At 46.4% G+C, this 21,280-nt stretch overlaps 3 protein-coding genes across 9 annotated transcripts in view; 1 reads left to right on the plus strand and 2 right to left on the minus strand.

Annotated features, from left to right (window-relative positions):
• The window catches only part of xrcc3 (X-ray repair complementing defective repair in Chinese hamster cells 3), an 11,326-nt gene extending 9,507 nt beyond the window's left edge, over nucleotides 1–1,819 (minus strand). For 2 of the 3 annotated variants that reach the window (XM_005753332.2, XM_005753334.2), the window contains exons 1-2: nucleotides 1,647–1,819; nucleotides 886–1,062 (exon numbers count right to left, since the gene is read on the minus strand). In XM_005753332.2, coding sequence (XP_005753389.2) covers nucleotides 886–1,062; nucleotides 1,647–1,797 — 328 coding nt within the window. In that variant the 5' untranslated portion in view covers nucleotides 1,798–1,819. The remainder of the gene's footprint in view (nucleotides 1–885; nucleotides 1,063–1,646) is intronic. The other variant, XM_005753333.2, reaches the window with a different exon arrangement.
• On the plus strand, nucleotides 1,000–15,981 carry LOC102199640 (transcription factor IIIB 90 kDa subunit-like). 5 transcript variants are annotated; one of them, XM_013915992.1, is made up of 19 exons: nucleotides 1,000–1,461; nucleotides 2,883–3,091; nucleotides 3,936–4,016; nucleotides 4,089–4,262; nucleotides 6,559–6,590; nucleotides 6,668–6,740; nucleotides 13,076–13,225; nucleotides 13,317–13,410; nucleotides 13,490–13,616; nucleotides 13,696–13,735; nucleotides 13,831–13,926; nucleotides 14,004–14,312; nucleotides 14,397–14,458; nucleotides 14,564–14,645; nucleotides 14,716–14,768; nucleotides 14,855–15,123; nucleotides 15,226–15,277; nucleotides 15,375–15,555; nucleotides 15,636–15,981. In XM_013915992.1, exons 2-19 carry the CDS (start codon nucleotides 2,908–2,910, stop codon nucleotides 15,671–15,673), a joined length of 2,097 nt encoding a protein of 698 aa, XP_013771446.1. In that variant the 5' UTR covers nucleotides 1,000–1,461; nucleotides 2,883–2,907; the 3' UTR covers nucleotides 15,674–15,981. The 5 variants fall into 5 exon arrangements, with proteins under 5 accessions (XP_013771446.1, XP_005753386.1, XP_013771448.1 ...); XM_005753329.2 differs by having other exon boundaries at nucleotides 15,454–15,555; XM_013915994.1 differs by having other exon boundaries at nucleotides 14,858–15,123.
• On the minus strand, nucleotides 8,023–12,491 carry LOC102199354 (BTB/POZ domain-containing protein 6-B-like). Its single transcript, XM_005753328.2, has 5 exons — nucleotides 12,284–12,491; nucleotides 11,535–11,798; nucleotides 10,167–10,257; nucleotides 9,959–10,077; nucleotides 8,023–9,242 (listed from the first exon to the last, which is right to left on the minus strand). Exons 2-5 carry the CDS (start codon nucleotides 11,747–11,749, stop codon nucleotides 8,210–8,212), a joined length of 1,458 nt encoding a protein of 485 aa, XP_005753385.1. The 5' UTR covers nucleotides 11,750–11,798; nucleotides 12,284–12,491; the 3' UTR covers nucleotides 8,023–8,209.
• Nucleotides 15,982–21,280: the final 5,299 nt, after the last annotated feature.

The raw sequence follows: 21,280 nt of genomic DNA on the forward strand, positions 1-21,280 counted from the left end.
ATAAAATATACGAAGGGGATAAATAGAATAAATAGGAATAAAAAATAAAAATACAAGTGAATTGCACATTTCAAGTATTGAGGTCTATTACTTGGAAAGGCTGCCGTTACTCCAGCGCCATCTTTACTAAAAGATATTTAGCAATAAATCATGACAATTATATTAAAGCATTTGGGTCTATACCTTCAGGGGTTTGTATGCTTTATAAGAATAAACACTAATATCCCTTCATACCACAGGCCACTGGCATCTCCAATACAAACTGTTGTTGGTAAGACTTCTGGCAGAGATTATGTGTTTTTATCTCAGAACATGTATTTAAAGGATTTGCACTGTTCTGAAACTACGTATTATTTGGGCTCCACAAAAACTAAAGACAATTCAACATTGATAACAGGTATATGATTAACTTGTTAATCTTAAAGGTTAAATTTCATATTCACAAATCCAAATGTTTAGGGAGACATCCCTCCTTTTATGTATACTCCTATGAGCTTTTATAATATCTAAATTCAATTAAGAATTCTACTAACCCCAAAGGCTATGGTTGTATGTGAAAAAATAAAGATCCTCCAATCTTTACTCTTTGGCTTAATCAGTTAAACTTCTCCCCTTAGCGTACCGGTATGCGTATTGTAGGTTCTGAAAAATGGTCGTTTGTTTGTTTGTGGTTTACAATTTCTTTAAGTACAACACCTTCAATGTAATACTGTTTTAATTCTACTTTGTACTGACCTTTAAATAAAGGTTTAAAAAGAGAGAAAAAAACTATAGAGAGAGACCATATTTCTCCTATATTGGCTTCCCCTCAGTGGCTCCCTGTTAAATCCAGAATAGTTGGAATAACTGCAGATTAATAACATCAGATGAGCTCGGTGCTGTTACCTCTCCTCAGGGCAGCGCTGACCCGCGGGTGGAGCAGTAGTTGGTCGCAGTTCATCCCGCTGACCTCCGTCCGTCTGACTGTGTGTTTGTTTACATCAAAAGCGCCACTGCATCGAAAATAACCCGCCGAACGAGAAACGTCATCAGGCGGCGCCGGGTGGTACCGTTCAACACAGTCTGGGGGGAGGAGCGGGGTTATTTCTGGGTCAAAAGAAGTCGGTTTGTTTCATTGAGTCGAATCCAGATGATATAACATATTGGTGACGTGATAACAGTTACATTCGTTCAGGGTTTAATTATTAGGATTCAAATGCTTTCCTTTCCACACCCACGTCACCAACTCATGTCCTGTGCCTATTGAGTAACGTCACTCCAGCGCGCCACAGGAAGAAAACAAACTGCAATCTGAAAACAGTCAGTGATCAATAACTGATCAATAACCGTTATTAGCAGCCAATAAGGTGACCGGATGTGTTCTGGGACGGAACACAGTTTCTAACGGACCAGACTCTGAAGTTCTCCCGGTGAGTGGATCCAGATCTCTGGGAGAGGAGCTCCCCGGTCCCGGTGTTTCAGGTTAGCCGATTATATTTGTTTACATGTTCCAGGTGCAGCATCCGATGCTGATTAAAAATATTTAAATAAAGTTAGAGAAAAAAAAAACTCTGACTGGACTCCAACCTTTGTTTTTATGACATAAATCACAAACCGACATTTTCCTGCTAACGCCATTGAGCAGCTCAGCGGGAGTCTGAGTTCACCTGCAAACACCTGCTGCTGATATGGTGACAGGCCAGTGCTGGTCTGGGCATCAGGAAGCTGGTGATCCACTGGCAGGTGGAGGTGGGTGAGCTTCTGGTGGAACATGTCTGGGATGATGGTGTTGAAGGCCAAACTGAAACCCATGAACATGAACAGCGTGTGTCTCAGGTTGGTCGAGGTGATGCAGTATGTAGTGCAGACCCATAGTGACTGCATCGGATCGGCTGACCCGTTTGCCCAGTAGGCAACTTAGAGAGAACAGTCATCTTGATTTTAACATCAGGATAACAGCAACTTACCATCTTAGTGTTTCAATTTCTTCAAAATTAACAATAAAGGGCTCTGATGTAACACAACCATGCATTCAAGTGAGGAAATATCCCTTTCCATTTACGGCAATCTATCAAAAGTTAAGCAGAGTCTTCTTAACTCACAGCTTCCATGTTCTCTTCCATGTGTTGCATAAGGAGGCAAGCCAAAGAGGTGGAGTTAAATAGTATCCAACAAATTCACAGAGAACAGGATGTGATGTGTGGTGGTGTAGGGAAGTAGGAAAAGGTTTAAAACTTGTCATTTTAACTAAAAGTGATCTGCTGATCAGATTTGTTCTGAGCTGAGCCAATCAGACTGTTTCATACATGTAAACAGGTAACAGCTGCAACCAATAAGAGTCACCCAAGTTTGAATCACAGAGTTTTGAATCCTCTTTAAGACACACACACACACTGTCTGCTGTCTGTAATCATCAATGTCTGCAGTCACAGGTGGATGAAGGTGGGGGTGAAAGTGAATCAGGGATCTGCTCTGAGCTCTTTCTTGTTTGCAGTAGTAATGAACACACTGAAAGATGAGGTCAGGCTGGGGTCACTGTGGATGATAATGTCTGCAGATGATACTGTGACCTAAGGTGAGATTAGGGAGCAGGTGGAGGTATGAAAGAGTAGAAGCAAGATAGAATACATGAGTGTGAATGAGAGGGAGACAAGTTGGAAGGTGAACATGGAGAAGCAGAGGTAGTGGTAGAGGGTCGTCCATGTAGTGAAGGAGGACATGCAGAGGGTTGGTGTGACATAGGAGGAGATGGAGACATATGACTGGCTGAAATGTTGTATGAGTCATCATCAGTGAGTGTACAGTGGAGCTATCCTACACATGACAGTGACTTGTTTCCTGTGTTGACCTTCATACTCATCGTCATGTGAAAGTTTAATATTTAACCGGTCTCTCCACCTCAGGGACTGCTGACCTCTGACCTCCACCATGAGCTCCCGGGTGTGCAGGACCTGCGGGGGGTCTGATATTGACGTGGACCAGGCTCGTGGCAGCGCCGTGTGCACCAGCTGTGGTTCGGTTCTGGAGGACAACATCATCGTGTCCGAGGTCCAGTTTGTGGAGGGAAGCGGAGGCGTGTCGTCCGCCGTGGGACAGTTTGTGTCTGCTGATGGTGAGACGCCAACAGAGGCAGGTTAGGGTGGTTTAGGGTGAAACAGGAAGGGCTGGTAATCCGCAGCATCAGCAAGTTTCAGAGACCATGTGAGTTTGCTGAAGTCCATCCAGGTTTCACAGATACAGCTCAAGCAGGCTTCGGACGTCTCTCTGACCAGTTCAGGTAATTTAATTAGTGCCACGTTTTAGAAGAAAACATCATGAGAAACAAGTCGCCGTGTTTCAAAGCTTCTCATCCAGAATCAGAAACATGTCCACCTGAGCATTCCCCTCGTTGTAATTAATTGATGTCCATCATCCCATGATGCATTGAGTATTCTTCAGTCACTATGTGTTAATAGACCTTTCTGCACCGAAGCATACTTGTTATTAATCTCTGTCTCTCTTCCATAGCATGTCTTTTATCCTGTCTTCCTTCTCTCACCCCAAGTGGTCATGGCAGATGGCCACCCCTCCCTGAGCCTGCTTCTGCTGGAGGTTTCTTCCTGTTGAAAGGGAGTTTTTCATTCCCACTGTCACCAAAGTGCTCACTCATAGGGGGTTATATGATTGTTGGTTTTTTCTCTGTATGTATTATTGTAGGGTCTGCCTTACAATATAAAGTGCCTTGAGCCGACTGTTGTTGTGATTTTGCGTTATATAAATAAAATTGAATTGAATTTTTAAAGTCAGTAAACACGTTTGCTATACAATCATTCCACCCTAGAATGAACACTCAACTTTGACTTCATGCCTATGATGAGTGTCTAACACTAACCTGTCTTTACCCAAAATGCTCTGCAGCAACTACAGTGTCAAAAGTCAAAGTCCTCTGAACAGCTGTCTTTCTGTCTGCCCATCAGGTCCCGTTAAAGCGCCACTTCTTGGTTCTGGTTTCCACACCAGCGTTGGTAAAGAGTCGCGAGCCCAGACACTTCAGAACGGTGAGTCCTTTGACTGTTTGGGGGCAGGGTGTCCAGGTGAGCCACAGGTGTAACGAGCCTGTGTGTGTGCAGGTAAGCGTCAGATCCAGCAGCTGGGCAGTCAGTTGCAGCTCAACCAGCACTGCCTCGACACCGCCTTCAACTTCTTCAAGCTAGTCGTCAGCAAACACCTGACCCGGGGCCGCAAGACAGAGCACGTCATCGCTGCCTGCCTCTACCTTGTGTGCCGCACTGAGGGCACGCCACGTATCCTAGCAACCACTCTGACCCACTGAGCATGTGCAAACTGCCGAGACAAACCTGAACTCTGAAACCGCGATGGCCTACAGTCAGTTTACATGCAGCCAGGTGAACCACTGAACTGGTTTCCTCACCTGTAGCTCAGGTGTGCAGCTCATCTCCTCTTTTAAAACGACCGTATTTTCACGACCATAAGGCGCACTTAAAAGTCTTAGATTTTCTTCAAAAAGTACGGCGCGCCCTATAGCGCAGTGCGCCCTGTGTGTTGTAAGGAGGACGTAGTAGAGAACACCATGAGAACGCTAAAGGGTGAAGTGTGAGCGTTGATCGTATATACCGGACAATCGCACATACCTGTATAAAAGGACAGGTATGTGCATTATGTGGAACATCGTTGTTTTAACAACCCTGAAAATGGCAAAGAGACACGCTTATGAAGCACAGTTTAAACTGAAGGCCATCAGCTATGCGGAGGAACATGGAAATCGAGCAGCTGCGAGAGAATTTAAGATTAACGAATCGATGGTTCGCAAATGGAGGAAGCTAGAAAACAAGCTCCGGCAGGTCAAGAAAACGCAGCTGAGTTTCCGCGGACATAAGGCGAGGTGGCCCGAGTTGGAGGAAAGACTCGAGCGGTGGATCATCGAGCAAAGAACAAGCGGGAGAAGCGTTTCGACGGTCACCATTCGGCTAAAAGCAGTTTCACTAGCTGAAGAGATGAACATTGAATATTTCCAAGGAGGTCCGTCTTGGTGCTTTCGTTTTATGAAACGGTGCCATTTTTCCATCCGGACCAGGACTACGGTAGCGCAGCAACTTCCAGCGGATTATAAGGAAAAGCTGGCCATCTTCCGCAGCAAACACATCGGCGACAAAAACATCCAGCCCAGCCACATCACAAACATGGACGAGGTCCCGCTCACTTTTGACATCCCGGTGAGTCACACTGTGGAGAAGAAGGGGACCAGCACGGTAGCGATACGCACAACGGGGTATGAAAAGTCTTCTTTTACTGTTGTGCTTGGCTGCCATGCTAATGGACAGAAACTGCCGCCTATGGTGATTTTTAAGCAAAAGACTTTGCCTAAAGAGAAGTTTCCAGCAGGAATCATAATTAAGGCAAATGAAAAGGGCTGGATGGATGAGGAAATGATGAAAGAGTGGCTGAGGGAGGTGTATGTAAGGAGACCAGGTGGTTTTTTCCACGCATCACCATCGCTCTTAATCTGTGACTCTATGCGTGCCCATCTCACAGCCGATGTGAAAAAAACTAGTGAAACAAATGAACTGTGAGCTTGCTGTCATTCCGGGAGGCCTGACAAAGGAACTCCAACCGCTGGGCATCGGTGTGAACTGCCCGTTCAAAGTAAGGCTGCGAGCGGCCTGGGAGCGATGGATGACCGATGGAGACCACAGTTTCACCAAGAGTGGAAGGCAGCGCCGGGCGAGTTACGCCACAATTTGCCAATGGATTGTAGATGCTTGGGCTAACATGTCTGCTGGCACTGTTGTTCGAACTTTCGCAAAAGCTGGCATCATTTCCGAGGAGCCGCACGGCACGGAAAGTGACTCTGACGGTGAAGAAAGTGAACCTGGCATGTTTGATGGAGATTTAGCGCAGCTGTTCAATTCAGACACAGAGGATGAGGACTTCAATGGGTTTGATTGATGATAAAAATGTGAGTACCAAACTTTGTTTTGCTCCTGCTTTATTTTTAAATACGCACACTTGTATGCTTGTATGTTGTTGATGATGACAATTACTGGTAATAAAAATGTGAGTACCAAACTTTGTTTTGCTCCTGCTTTATTTTTAAATATGCACACTTGTATGCTTGTGTGTTGTTGATGATGACAATTACCGGTAATAGAAATGTGAGTAAGGTACCGAACTCAGGTTTGCTCCCGCTTTATTTTTAAATATGCATACAGTACTTGTATGCGCCCTATGATCCAGTGCGCCTTATGTGTGTGTTAAATACAGTAATGGCACACATAACTGAGACTGCGCCTTTTAGTACAGTGCGTCTTATGGTCGTGAAAATACGGTATGAGGAGAAAGACATCAGATTTTCATCAGCTGCAGGTGGATGCAGGTTTGTCACAGGAACTGATCCATCAGCGGTACATTCAGATGTCCATCACCCTAATGTGCTGCAGATGTTCTGCTGTTTAAGGTGATCAGAAACACCTGGAACCAGTGATTTACAATTTTAAATCAAACACAAACGTGATAAAAACACCGAGGTTACAGGCTTCATTCTGACCTTTCATCTCCTGGTTTTCCTTATACAAGCCTCAGACATGCTGCTGGACCTCAGCGATCTGCTGCAGGTAAGACCGAGCCTCAGCTACTCTCAGTGGAATCTCAGTGGTGTCATTAAGGTGTGAGCTCTATGCTGTGTGTCCAGGTAAATGTCTACATCTTGGGAAAGACCTTCCTGCTGCTGGCTCGTGAGCTCTGCATCAATGCTCCCGCCATTGGTGAGCTATTTACTCATTGTATTTATTTAAAGCACACAACACTGGAAAAGCAGAGAATGCAGTCTCACAGATGATTTAAAGTGTGATAAACATGTGCAACATGTGCTGACATCCAGAAATAAACTGTAAATAAAAAAAAACAAAAAAAAAACCCACCAATCACATTTATCAGTTTCAACTTTATATTTTTTGTCTGCAATGCTTTTCTACTGAATACAGGCTTCAAATAATTTGTTGTTGCATTCAAATTTTTTATTTCCGTTTTACACATGTGACCTTGAACACAACAAGTAAAATTCATTATCCACAGCACAAAAAAAGTTGAAAATCCCCCACAGTGTGAGATAGGGATGGGTATCGTTTAGGTTTTATCCGATACCGGTGCCAAATTGGTACTTTTGAAACGGTGCCGGTGCTTAAACGGTGCTTGAACCGGTGCTTAAAGAATGGAGAACACAAACTTTGTCCAAAAACCTCTCATGTTTAACTGTTTCCCACTTTTTCTTTGGTCATTTTAGCCTTTTTGGCCAGGGTGAAGGGAGTATCTGCCATCAAACAAGAAGACAGCCGCATGTAGCTATGATGATGTTTGCTAGTTCACCTTACATGCATTAATGTAATAACGTGGTTAGCCTACTCAACGTAAATTACACACGGACAACAAGCTACTCACGCAGAGAAGAACGGCTGCTGCATCATCCGTCATCATTTCTGCTACACTGGCAGGGCTAGGGGCCAGGACTCTATTCTTCGGGTGTTTGGGGGATGTTGCTCCGGGTCCGATAACTGGCAACCCACCCGACGTGCACGGTGTGAGGTCTCGCAGCAAGCTATCAAATACGGCGCATTTCTCGGCTTTTAAAAAAAACGCTATGCGTCGCCAGCTGTTTAATCGGATTCTTGGTGTTACCTCCTTTGACAGTATCACAGTATCAGCTTAAAGCACTTGTTGCAGGCTGCTGAGTTTTCATATTTTGCTGTGAAGTACAGCCAGACTTTTGACCGCTTCGCCTTGGACATTTTTAATCTGTAGCTCTGCTCTAACAGAACGTACGTACCTGGCCCCGCCTACTATCCTCGGAAACGTAAAATGATTGGCTAGAAGTGTATCACAGCTCAGGAAAAAAAAGCACCGAAATAAAGCACCGAAATGTGCGCTGCTTTTCGGTCTGGTTACTACCGTTTATGTCAGAACCGGTGCCATGACACCGGTACCCATCCCTAGTGTGAGACCACATAGCCACATCTAGTGGCAGTAGCAGAAAAACTACAACTTCCTTTATTCATTTTCTCAAATATTCAGGAGACTTTAATATACACCAAACACTTCTAAAAACCTGACAGCCAATCAGCTCTCAGGTCCACGGCATTGTTCAATCAGCTGCCAATTTCCAATTGCCAGGTCCATTGATTGAATCTGAGCTCCAGGCTCCGACTTCCTGCCTGTTGGCTGAATCCCTGGGTCCAGTTCAACAGTAGAAGATGAGCTCTGGGATCTGCCCCCCCTGCACCCCAGTGCCATTGGTACTGTCTGATGAGCACTGGAACTGGAAGGTCACTTTCCCACACTGCACTTCAGTCATCCCCTCCTGGCCAAAGTAACTCAGCTCGTTTCCGTCCAGGACGGCACTGACTGTGTAGAAGGTGTCCTGCTCTACCTGCACCGGGTGCTCGAACCACACCGAGAAGGTGCTGCTTGACCCATCTGACAGAAACTTGTTGAGATTCTGGGCTAGAACAGTTCCCTGCCTCTTCAATTCAATCCTCACAACGTACTCTGCCTTCCCACCACTGGAACCGTACAGACCAAGTCCAGCTACAAAAATCCTGCGATCCACGGCAAACTGGATGCTGTCACAGCGCCCCCTGTAGCGCCACTGGTTGCTCCGGTAGGCTGAGGATTGGAAGCGGTGGCACCTCTGTGGCAGTAGCCCCGCCCGCTTCACAGTGGGGAATTCCAGCCTGGGTTTGTTGGTAGCAGTGAACCACAGAAAGACGTCGTGGGCCTCTTTGAGCGTCAACACATCCGACTGCGCTGCCCCATCTGCAAACTCCTGCAGTGTCATGGAAGGGAATCGGACCAGGTACAGGGCCTTACCAAGCACCGTGCGTTGATTCCTGGGGTTCACTGTCAAGCCCTGCCGCCGACACTCTGCCGCCGCCCAGCACAGCAGTGCCTGAAACACCACGATCTCACGGGTGTTGAGTGTTTCTCTCTGCAGGATTATCTCCAGCGTGAGCAAGTCGATCTCACAGAAACCTTCAGAGCGCAGAGCGAGTTCGGCTTGAGCGTCGATCACCTCCCAGCAGTGCTGCGTCAGTTCCGGCTCCTCAAACAGCCGACTCTGAGACAGCAGCACACAGGCATTCTTTGCCTCAAGGCTCGTCTCCAAGAAGGCTACGCAGGCCCTCGCCAGAGCAGGGACAATATACTTCTTAGCAGCATATAGCGTGGCGAGCACGGTATCAGCCTCCAACTCAATCTCATCGCTGTACATGTACCTGAGATAGAGAAAATAGTAGGATGAGGTCATGTTTCGACAAAAATTGTACAACACGCGGCACCCATAGCTGACTGTAGTGGGTTTGTGTACCACCACAGTGGAGCAGAAACAGAAGTTACCTCAATGTTATCAACATGATGGATTGTGAAATCTGGTCTGTGGTCCCTTTTCTCGAGCTACACCATAAACTACAACGCCTGCCTTACTCTCCTGTCCCTTCAACCAAATCCTGCTTCAAGAAACAAAATCACTGGAGCTGAACTCCTTCTGCCCAGCCCACGGTGTCTACAGTCTTCAAGCACGTCCCACCACAAACCTCCACCCTACCTCAGATCCTGCCACAGAACACTTTTCAATTTGGTCGAAACACTAATGGCGGTACTCAGATCTGCACTGAAAAAGATTTCATAGTCACGTTCAGGAGTCAAGTGTTCAGGATACTAACAAAACTTTTTATGTTTTGTAATAATTTTTTTCTGTCAGACAACGTTTTCTCAGATTGTAGTTCTGTGAAGCCTGTGCCTCTCTGATTCCATTGCTATCCTAGCCTTTATCCTTCTATCCTAGCCCAATGAGGCACACTAGAAAGGCAGCTGTAGCTCCACATGAGGCAGAATGCAAAGCTGGGGGTCACCTGAGTGAAGGAGACTACTTTCAGGACTCTGCTTGCTGCTATTTCACTAACAGTGGGCCTGGTCTTGATTTCTGACTCACTTTAAGAGGATGAGAAAAGCAGCCGGCTCAACATCAGGGATCTGGATCACAGACTGTCCCTCTGCCAGATCTCCATAAAACATGGCTCCAAACACCGAGCTGCCCACCGCCAGGACGTACTGCCATACAGAGGAATCCATTAGAATCTGGACCACAGCATCAAACCGTATGCTCTGGATCAAAGTGTCAGTGGGAACAGGTTCTGTACCTTATGAGCAGGCACTGTCTGAGTCTCTCCTGAAGAACCGACAATGAAGTGGACATCAGCCATCTGCTCATTGTTGAACATCAGAGCGTTCCTGCAGCCACACAACATAATCAACAGACAACAGCAAAGTACAAGGACGACAACAGACTCGGGTTAGCACATCACATTTCTTAGTAGCTAACATAGCCAAAAATGCAGAATGATGATAAAGCTGAATGTATGCAGACCCCAGCCCAGCAGCCAGAGCCTGAACTTCAACACATGAGGACATGCTGGAATGGCAAGATTGCTCAGAAGTCCTGCCATTAATTAATTAATGCTTCAATCTTAAATATGGTCAACCTATCTCTATTAATCAGCTATGTATCACAGGCCTTCAAGCTGGTAGTAGTTAAACCGTTGCCTAAAACGCCATTTCTAGACCCACCGGTGTTAGCTAATTATAGGCCAATCCCCAACCTTCCTTTCATATTAAAAATTCTTGAAAGAGTAGTTGTCAAAGAACTAACACATCAACTGCAGAGGAATGGCTTATTTGAAGAGTTTCAGTCAGTTTTCAGAGCTCATCGCAGCACAGAAACAGCTTTAGTGAAGGTTACAATTGATGAGGGTTCTGTTATCATCAAGAGACATAGCATACATTTTCACTGCTATGCAGATGACACAGCTTTATCTATCCATGAAACTGGATAACATTGACCTCCACTCATCCCCAGCTGTTCACAGCAAATGGTAAATGGCCTGTATTTATATAGCGCTTTACTAGTCCCTAAGGACCCCAAAGCGCTTTATATATCCAGTCATCCACCCATTCACACACACATTCACACACTGGTGATGGCAAGCTACATTGTAGCCACAGCCACCCTGGGGCCCACTGACAGAGGCGAGGCTGCCGGACACTGGCGCCACCGGGCCCTCTGACCACCACCAGCAGATGGTCACCCCTCTGTGAGCCTGGTTCTGCTAGAGGTTTGTTCCTGTTAAAAGGGAATTTTTTCTTCCCACTGTCACCAAAGCACTTACTCATAGGGGGTCATATGATTAATGGGGTTTTCCTCTTTCTTTTTTGTGAAACTAGATGTTACAATCCCTGATATGGGATTGTAACATCTAGTCACTTTACTTAAACAATATAAAGCACCTTAAGGCAACAGTTGTTGTAATTTAGGACTGTAAAATTAACATTGAATTGGATGGGGCTTTGTGTTGGGGCTGTGTTAGCAACAAACATTTTAATGTCCTTTAGATGAAAAAGAAGCAATGTCTGCATAGTCAATTTGTTGTCCTCTTATTGTTGTTGTTTATCTCTCTGACTGCTTGTGGTTGTTGGTGGTGGGGTTTGTTTTTTTTTTGGTTTTTTTTTACCTTTCTCTGAGGGTGGGGTGGGAAGCTTGCCAGCTGTCTGTTTCCTCCGGGTTCCCGTCATGGTTATTTGGCTGTGAGGCGGCAATGCCGCTGTCTCCACAGATGTCTTCGGCAGTCAGCTGCAGGTCGCTCACCTGAATGAAGCTCTTCTTCACCTCCAGAACCTCCACCTCCTCGTCTTGAGGGAGACTGGTGGAGAACAGCTCGGCTGCCATGTCCTCCTCAGAAAGCAGGCAGAGTCAGCAGTCACAGCATCGCAGCCTGCTGTGGGTCAGAGAGAGCGGGATGTTATGATCCACAGAGATTATGATCCAGATTATCTGACAGCAGAGCGTCTCCTTTGTCCTAAAGCAGACAACTGACAGCAGCTGCAGGCTCATCATAATCTGGATTATCTGATCGCTGATATCATTCATCTGAGGGTGTCCAGGTGTGTTTACTAAGGCGGTCTGTAATACTTCACCTGTCTGCGCTGCGGTCATTGATCTCTGATCACTAACATGGATCCAGCTAATAAACAGTATCTAACCCGCAGAGGTGTGGATTCAGCAGACCGCTGTTATTATTAACATCAGTGTGGCCCAGAAAGCCACGCCCACCACATCTGTTTATCTTCAGCGAACAGGAGATCGGGTCTCTGTCCGGTAACAATCGATCATCACTAATCACAGCTCTGAGTACCGATCACGTACCAGATTCTCAGCGTTGGACCTGTGGTGCGTGTCATGGAGCTTTGGTATGCGGGTTACCTGTGTGACGTCTGCCGTCCCCGCGTCCTTCCGCCGTAAACGTTAAAAACGAGCAGATCGCTGCAGCCTGCCTCCGGCCGCCATCTTACACTGTAGTACCGCCTTCACCACCGCTCCGCACTGCAAGAGGGCAGCAGAGCGCGGGAAAAGAACGCAGCCATCGAGCAACCGCAAATGTTTTCATGAACACCAAGCACGGAAGTGTGTCCGTATGTTTATGTTTGCTACGTACAGTGTGTGGTGATGTCTGTGTCCAAGCCACTGTTATGAAGAAAAAAAAATACTAAGCGTGTTAACAAGCAGTCTCTCTCACTCACACACACACACACACACACACACACGGAAATGCAGCTTCTGAGTGCAGAAGCGGCTCAGTGGATGCTGAACACTGGGATAGTGTGAACACACCTCACGTGCGGTGTAATTTCAGTATCCTTGGTGATTATTGAGGGTTTGCAGTCATGAGGGGAATCTTCCACATATTTTCTGCAGTCTCTGATATGATGTGTGATCAGTGTAACTCACAGCTAACTTACAGAGCCCTGATGCAGATTCAATCATTCAGGTAAAGAAATCCCAGAAAGCTGATTCAGTTCTGGATTTAACAGTCAACAGTAAATGTAGTGGGCGGAGCTGGACACAAAGCCTTTAACTTAAGTTGAACTTAAGTTTGAATACTGTTTATAAATCTCTGCTGATGCCACAACAAAAAAGCGATCTTTTGCCTGCTGATGAACTTTGACCCTGTGTGGCCACGTTTATTAACATTGAAGCACTCCTTCCCCTCCTCAGACCCCTGTCTGTACATTCCTCGCTTTGCGCACATGTTGGAGTTTGGGGCGAAGACTCATGAGGTTTCCATGACGGCTCTTCGTCTTGTACAGAGGATGAAGAGGGACTGGATGCACACAGGACGCCGACCCTCTGGACTCTGTGGAGCAGGTGCAACCTGGAATTTGTCACTATAGCAACAAACGTCAGCGGCAATGTGCATGAAGCAGACATTAACACTCCTTCTCTTCCTCCTCCTCAGCACTCCTGGTAGCAGCTCGGATGCATAAGTTTCGGCGTTCAGTGAAGGACGTGATTGGCGTGGTGAAGGTCTGCCAGACCACACTGAGGAAGAGGTGAGCCCCACAAACACCTGAATACACCTGACCCCCACCAAAACAGGAAGCAGATCTCAGCGCCTTTCCCTCCCTGCAGGTTAACTGAGTTTGAGGACACGCCCACCAGTCAGCTGACCATTGATGAGTTCATGAGAGTAGATCTGGAGCAGGAGTGCGACCCCCCCTCATTCACTGCTGCACAGCACAAAGCCAAAATGCAGCAGGTACATCTTTGTCTCTGATTGGCTGCAGCAGCTAGGTGTCCAATTAGCTAACCACTCTGTGCTTCCTGGTTTCTTGCAGTTAGAGCAGGAGCTGGCTAAGAAACTGGATGAGGTCGAAGGTCAGTTTCTCCTTTTTACCTGGGTGGGCTGCCTCAGATGAGAGGGGGTTACGTATTGAATCTTTGAATCACAGTGCATTTCCTGTCATCATCAGGAGAGATCAGCTGCTACAAAGACGAGATTGAAACCGAGCTGGAGAAGAGTCGGCCCAAACTCAGAGGAATCTACGCCGCTTACACCAAAGAAGTTGGTCAGTTCTTTGGGTTACCTGACTGTCTCACCATGCCCACACAGTCACTCAGCTGCTCCCACCTTTTCTGTTTTCAGACCCCGAGGACAACGGCGAGGTTTTGTCAATGCCATCAGAGCCCGAGGAGGTTGAGAGCGAAGATGTGGAATTACAAGCGGCCACCCACCACCTGACTGAGGACTTCCTGTGTCAGGTGATCCAGGAGGAGGAGGTACGTGGCATGAAGGGAGATCCGGTGGCAGAGCCAGAGAAGGAGTCGATGGGACCACACCGTCAGGCTGCCTCTCTGACCTCCATTCTGGGAAAACTGCCAAGCGCCGCCAGCCTGAGCCTCCAGCAGACTTTCCAGACCTCGGACACATCAGAGAGTGGCGAGAAAGATCTCGGTGAGGATAACGACTGTAACAGAATGGTGACATCACCATTAGATCATAGGGCAGTTAGAAATCAAGCTCTGCGTTTACCTTCAGGTGACCACCCACAGAGCGAGGAGCTGGACCTGGAAGGTATTGATGATCAAGAGATCGATAAGGTCAGTTCACAGTTCTACAGGTACAAAGATACCTGAGCAACTTTTACTGTGAAAGGACCCAACTGCACGTGCTCTTTTCTGATTGGCCTGTTCTGTGTGATACAGTACATCCTAAATGAGAAGGAGGTTCAGGTGAAGACGGAGCTGTGGATGAAGCAGAACGCCGAATACCTGAAGGAGCAGAAAGGTGCTCATCAGCAATCATTGATGGGTGTTATTGATTACTGATTCTGATTGATTTGTTTTTGTGTTTCCAGAGAAACAGGAGCGGATAAACAAAGAGAAGGAGGAGGGCACCTACAAGGAGAAGGTGAGTGAAACCAGCATCCACTCAAGAGCCTCACCTGAAGCTCCACCCACCTAATCTGTGACCCCATGTGGTGAATATTTTGTCAGAAGAAGAAGAAGTCTAAGAAGCGGGACCAGATCGAGGCATTGACAGCGGGCGAGGCGATTGAGAGAATGTTAGAGAAGAAGAAGATCTCCAGTAAGATCAACTACGATGTCCTTAGAGATCTTAACCGAGGAACAGGAAGTCCGACCAGGTCCCCCGACCACACCCCCGATACCACCGTAGCACGAAAACGACTCAACCGCCGCCGGCGCAGGAAGACCAGTGACAGTAACCAAGACCTTGCAGCCAACACCAGCATTATGGGCAAGAGGTATCTCAACTGATCTGATCTCTCAATAACCTGTCATCAGTAATGAATATTCTTCAACCTGTCCTCCACGCTATCCTGATGTTCTCTCTCCTGCTCTTTCAGGTTCCGCCACCTCATTTCCTCCACACCAAAGAAGAAGAAAACAGCTCATCAGGTGCGCATCCTCCTTGCATGTCTCACCTGTGTGTCCTTCCTCACCTCTCGTACCTGTTACTCCCTCTTACTTGGTTTACCTGATGTTAATCTTTCAGGTAGAGAGAATAGTCACAGTGGTTACAGAAACAGAAACACCAGCAGAGACTGAGTCCAACCCACCCCTTGACTCTGCAGCAGAAACAAGCCCCACCCTCCCAACTGCTCCATCCCCCATGGAGGAGGAAGAGGAAGAGGAGGAGGAGGAGGAGTGTGTTAGCGCTCTGCAGCTGGTGGGAGGTTAGTCCAGACTTTTATTCTCAAAATCATTACAGTAACATTGATTGATTTCATTGATTTTATTGATTTGCGTCATCCAGATTACGGTTGTGATGCAGATGAGGAGGAGATCTTTTGACTCCGCTTGCTGACCTTTTGACCCAACTGAAGAAACTCCATCCAGGCTCCAGAGCCAAGGCAGCTGATCCATATCTCACAGATCAATAACCAGTGTCAAGGGAATGAGTTACTGATCGGTTTTTATTTGCCCTTTAATTGATCCGTGATCATTTTTATTGATCCTCCTACTGAGGTTTTTAGACGCTTTTGTATTGACGTTAAAACCAGCTGTGTGTGTGTATGTAATTGTGTGTGTTTGTTGATCCTGTATTTCAATACAAACAAACAATAAGACAAACATTCCTTCACAATAAAGAAACTGACAGTGGTGACGAGTTTTTCTGGTCTCAGAACCAGACGATCTTGGTTCTGACTGTCCAGTTTTATGTATTTATTTGATTTGATTTTCGGTTGTTACAGACGGGACAGACATGACTGGGGGATAGAAGGAGGAAGGAAGAAAGAAAGAGAGGGAGAGAAAGAAAAATAGAGGGGAGAAGAGATGGTGAGAAAGGCGGGAAGAAAAAAACAAAACAAAACACCTGGATCACCTGTATGGGGATAAGAAAAAACAGAAGAGTAAACAAACAAAAAACAACATAATAAATACAACACAATCACAATAAAGTAGCTAACAGCAGATAACAGTCGATACTAAATATGACATGTTATTGTGCAGTACGCAAGACTGACAGCACACAATGTGCTTTGAGGTAGCAGCCAAGAAAGGTGAAGTGTGTGTCTGTGAAAACCCGTGTGTACACCTGTGTGGATCGGCATGCTTGAATTCAAAAGGTTTCTCCATGTAACGATCTGCTAGGAAGTGTGGGGAGCCACAGCACCGTCCCCCAGGGCATGAAGCAGGTATGGAGGAGATCCAGGCCCCAGACATCCAGAGGTCCCAGAATACGAGGACCCATGGAGGACCACCAGGGGGCAACTGTGCCACCCTCCTGGGAAGAGCTGAGGAGAGCCCCAAACGAGAGGTCACCCAGCAGCCACGGAGCAGAGGCCAGAGGGGGTTGCAGTGACGTGCCTGCGGGCTCTGCAGGCAGCCAGCTGTGCCAGAGAGGACCGGGCCTCAGGCCCAGAGGCCTGAGGGTACCCCACCCACCGGAAGGGGCCCAGCCGGGCCACAGGCGCCAGGTCCTGCCAATCGGCCACCAGGAGTGAGTTGGTACATACATGAGCGCCCAGCCCCAGACACCAAGAACCACCAACACACCAACGTCTGAGGGCATCAGCTACTGGCAGGGAGTGTGGTGAGGGGAGATAGGCCTCCATACCTCGGAGAGCCTGAGATGTTCCCAGAGAGGTGGAGTCTAGGTCCCAGCTGACATATAGACACAGACAAAGAGGCGTACGCAGACACAAACATGCATTCCCACCCCCATATACACAAACAAATACTCGGCACTCACCCGACGTGGAGACAGACACAAATAGGCACTGTACACACATTCACACTCCCCAAACATACTCTACATCAGAGGTCCGGGTACCCCCGCCCCCAGAGGGGCAAACCATACCTGGACCCAGGAGATGTAACCCTTCTCACTGGGGTAGAGGAAGGCAGACCGCCTCCTTATCTGCAGTAGCAGGGAGGCCCCGCATCCCAGACCCCAATCCGACGGCCAGCACCTCCTCCCAGCCCCCCAGTCCCGATGGTTAACAGAACGCGGGGTGAGTGAAGACCCCAAACCTGAGTAATGTGGTTGTCTAGGTTGCGGATTAAAATTGAGGCACAGGTGGCCAGAAGGGGGCAGAGGGGGAGTGCCTCCCCTGCACCCTGGTGACACACCTGCACCCCAAGTCCTGCGTGTGTGTGGTGGATTGGGAAGAGGGAGGCAGCTGAGGATGGGGAGGGAAGAAAGGGAGGGGCTGTGGCTGTGGCTACAATGTAGCTTGCCATCACCAGTGTGTGAATGGGTGGATGACTGGATATGTAAAGCGCTTTGGGGTCCTTAGGGACTAGTAAAGCGCTATATAAATACAGGCCATTTAGAGAGCCCTACATTTGGGCTGATGCACCCGCCCACCACCCCGGCAACACAACAACCAGGACCCAAGGCCCAGCCAGAGAGCCCCAGCCCAGGGGCGGAGCACCCCCAGAACCACAAGCCTCCAAGCCCGTCCCGGACCCACCCAGGGGCAGCCAGGCTACCAGGCCAGTAACCAACGTCCGCCAGCACAGACCCTCCCCCATGTTTGCTGTACGCAGCTACAAGGAAAACACCATCTAAGGCTACGTTCATACTGCACGCGAAAGCGCATCATATCCGACTTTTTTGACCCTATGCAACCCATATCCGATCATGGTATGACAGTGTGAACAGCACAAATCCGATATTTTCAAATCCGACCTGGGTCACTTTCATATGTGCTACTGAATCCAATACATATCTGAAAGCGACTGCTGTTTGAATGGTCATGCCGCATTAAATCCGTCTTTTATGTCACTGACACAAGACAGATGCCAATTATCAGCGCCGGAAATGCGCCCGATAAGACATCGCGAACGCTTCCTGGCCATCCAGTGTAGATGTTAGCGAAACTGTTGGGAAGACAACGTTGGAGAAACGTGAACATTTTATTTGTACTGTATTATCTCCACATTCTGACAGAAATCTGCAACTATCCTTTGAAGCACCACTTCTCTCTAAAACAGCAATAAGGATTATTATTAGGCCATATGTAAATAACAAAATAACTTTATAACTTAAAGAAAAATTGGGAAACGTAAAGTCCGAAACAAGTCTTTATATTAAGGGTCATCAGTCAAACAATAGTGTGTGGTCTGGGTCTAACCAGAGTGCGTCGTGTGTGACCTCTTCTTTTGCGCATTCGAGCTGCTTTGAGGGTTCACACTAGAGTGCGTTTGCTGTCACATTTTATTTGTAGTGTGAACAAGCAGACAAAAAAATTGGATTTGATCAAAAAAATCGGAATTGAGCATTAAGACCTGCAGTGTGAATGTAGCCTAAGAGCCACCAGAGCCCCTAACCAGGTCATGGCCACAACCCCCGTGTTAGGCCCTCCAGGGAAAAAGTCCCTAGGGAATCCCCAGACACCCTAAGGCCATCCTTACCCCCATATCAACCACAATAGTGAACGCAGGACCAAACCATGACCCCCCACCCCCACTAGGTGATGAAGCTGATCAAAGGAGCCCAGAGGGATTGATCAAATGTGATGGCAGAGGCTGTATCAAGGCTAATGTGATCTATCAGAAGGTTTTTAGAATTAAGATTATTTTTATTTTTCCAGTTAATGAGGACCATTTTCTTGGTAATGCATAGACAATGTGGGCTGTTTCTTTCTGTAGTGACCTCATCCAAGTTGCCCAGCAAGCACACTAAAGGGGAGGCTGGAATGTTACATTTCAGACACTTTGATAAGTCTTCACATATCTTGCGCCAAAACTTCTGAACTGGTGGACAGAACCAAAGAGTGTGGATATAATTGTCCGGTGTATTTGCTTGACAGTGTAAGCAGTTGTTAGAAGACATAAAGCCCATCTTGAACATCCTATGACCAGTATAGTGCACTCTATGTAATATTTTGTATTGCATTAATTGGAAACTGGGATTTCTGATCCCTTGAAAGGTTTTTAAGCATATCTAAGATGATCGATAAATCCACTTTCCATTTTGCAATAGGAAGGGATATTGATTCATCTATTTTAGAAAGTGTTCTGTATATTTTAGACAATAATTTGGGGGTTTTAGATTAAAAAATTGTACCACACTTGTTGGTGTTTGTAATTCAGCTTCACCGGGATTACATTTCTTTTTTTACAATGGATTTAATTTGTTGATATTCCAAAAATCTTTTCTTGTAGATCCCATATTGTATAACTAGTCTGTCAAACTATTGTTCTATCTATTGTTCCAGATAGGTGTACGTTTGCATGGGATTAATGAAGACTCTGTTATTTTTAGAAACTCCCACCATGCTGTTAGAGAAGAGCTGATGTTGATGCTTTTAAAGCATTTATGTCGTTTGATGTTTGAGCTGATAAATGGTAGGTCTGAAATTTCTAGATTATTACATAGTGCCTGTTCTACATCTATCCAGGGTTCATCTAAGAAGGTGTGTTTAAACCATCTAGAGATGAACTGAAGCCTGTTGGCTAAAAAGTTGTGATTAAAGTTAGGCAGATCTAGTCCTCCTTTATCCTTGGTCCTTTGTAGAGATGGCACGATACCACTTGTTTATGTCCGATACCTGCTTTTTATATAAGTTAATACTCAAGTTAAAAAAACAAAACAAAAACACTAAAGCTATTCTGTTATACCTGTATGCAAAACGAGATATTGATACCTATAGCGGCAAATTATGGAAGGAGCAATTAATCGGAAGAACTGTAGATTTTGACCAGTTCTGTCTCCTAACTGGTGCCAGTTAGGAGACAGAAGCTGGAGGATGTTTGGTCATTTGTTCTGACACAAGCTGTTGGGGAATTATATAATATTTTCAACCAACTTACGAAAGACTTTCCAAAACCAAATTTGTGTAAATTGCAAATAGAAATTTCCAGTTAACTCTGTCAAACGCCTTTTCTGCATCAAGAGACAATATTATGGTTTCAGTATTTTTACTGCATGAATAGTCTATTAAATTAAGTAGTCTACGTGTATTTGTTGATGAGTGCCTGCCTTTTATGAAACCAGTTTGTTCAGGATGAATTAAAAAAGGGGGTATTTTCTCTAATCTCTTTGCAGATTATTTTAAGGTCTACATTAATAAGGGATATTGGACGATAGCTTGAAGGAAATACAGGGTCTTTCCCTGGTTTTAGTATGAGACTAATATTTGCAGAGTTCATATTTGGTGATAGTCTCCCATTTTCTTTGATTTCCTGCAACATTCTGTGAAAAATTGGTGCTAGAATTGTCCAGAATTCTTTGTAAAATTCTGCTGGAAAGCCATCTGGACCTGGAGCCTTATTATTGGGCATACCTATTAGGGCTTCCTGGAGTTCACCTGGCGTCAGTGGCGAATCCAGTGGCAAGGGGGCCCAGGCCCATCCGGAACGGGGCCGCAGCAGCAGCACCGCCCAGCCCCACAGAGTCCGGGGCAGCCCACCCGACTCCACCCCAGAGAAAACTGCACCCACCCCATCATCCAATCATCTCCCAAACTACACAAGACAATAGACGCCCAGGTTGAGTCATTCTCCACGTCTCCAATATCTCTCCCCCACCTGTAGAGTGAGCTCCTGTAGAGAGGAGACCTCCTGCAAAGATGTAATAGTTTATTTTTGGCAAGACCATCATTTTTATAGCAGCAACCCTTCCCATAAGTGATATGGGTAGAGATTTCCATCTAGCCAGATCGCCTTCTACTGTCTTTAAAAGTGGGACGTGGTTTAATTTAGTTAATTCTGCAAGTTTAGGAGAGATATTGATACCTAAATATTTAATATTTCCAGATTGCAGTCAGGTAGATGCCACACTCAGGTGTTTTACATTTATTCAAACACTTATTCGCCTCTGTCAGTGCGCCCCAGGGTGGCTGTGGCTACATTGTAGCTTGCCATCACCAGTGTGTGAATGTGTGTGTGAATGGGTGGATGACAGGTTGTGTAAAGCGCTTTGGGGTCCTTAGGGACTAGAAAAGCGCT

This window comes from Pundamilia nyererei, unplaced genomic scaffold (genome assembly GCF_000239375.1).
Source record: "Pundamilia nyererei isolate P.nyererei 1_Seehausen unplaced genomic scaffold, PunNye1.0 scaffold00421, whole genome shotgun sequence".
Classification (NCBI taxonomy): domain Eukaryota; kingdom Metazoa; phylum Chordata; class Actinopteri; order Cichliformes; family Cichlidae; genus Pundamilia; species Pundamilia nyererei.

What these genes read in the sequence shown, in the direction of transcription:
- LOC102199640 (XM_013915992.1), top strand. Translation starts at nt 2,908, where the DNA reads ATGAGCTCCCGGGTGTGCAGGACCTGCGGGGGGTCTGATATTGACGTG. An exon ending in CAGACCACACTGAGGAAGAG is followed by an intron (nt 13,411 to 13,489) that starts GTGAGCCCCACA and finishes CCCTCCCTGCAG; the next exon opens with GTTAACTGAGTTTGAGGACA. An exon ending in ACAAAGCCAAAATGCAGCAG is followed by an intron (nt 13,617 to 13,695) that starts GTACATCTTTGT and finishes GGTTTCTTGCAG; the next exon opens with TTAGAGCAGGAGCTGGCTAA.
- LOC102199354 (XM_005753328.2), bottom strand. Translation starts at nt 11,749, where the DNA reads ATGGCAGCCGAGCTGTTCTCCACCAGTCTCCCTCAAGACGAGGAGGTG. An exon ending in AGACAGTGCCTGCTCATAAG is followed by an intron (nt 10,078 to 10,166) that starts GTACAGAACCTG and finishes TCTGTATGGCAG; the next exon opens with TACGTCCTGGCGGTGGGCAG. An exon ending in GCTTTTCTCATCCTCTTAAA is followed by an intron (nt 9,243 to 9,958) that starts GTGAGTCAGAAA and finishes TCTCTATCTCAG; the next exon opens with GTACATGTACAGCGATGAGA.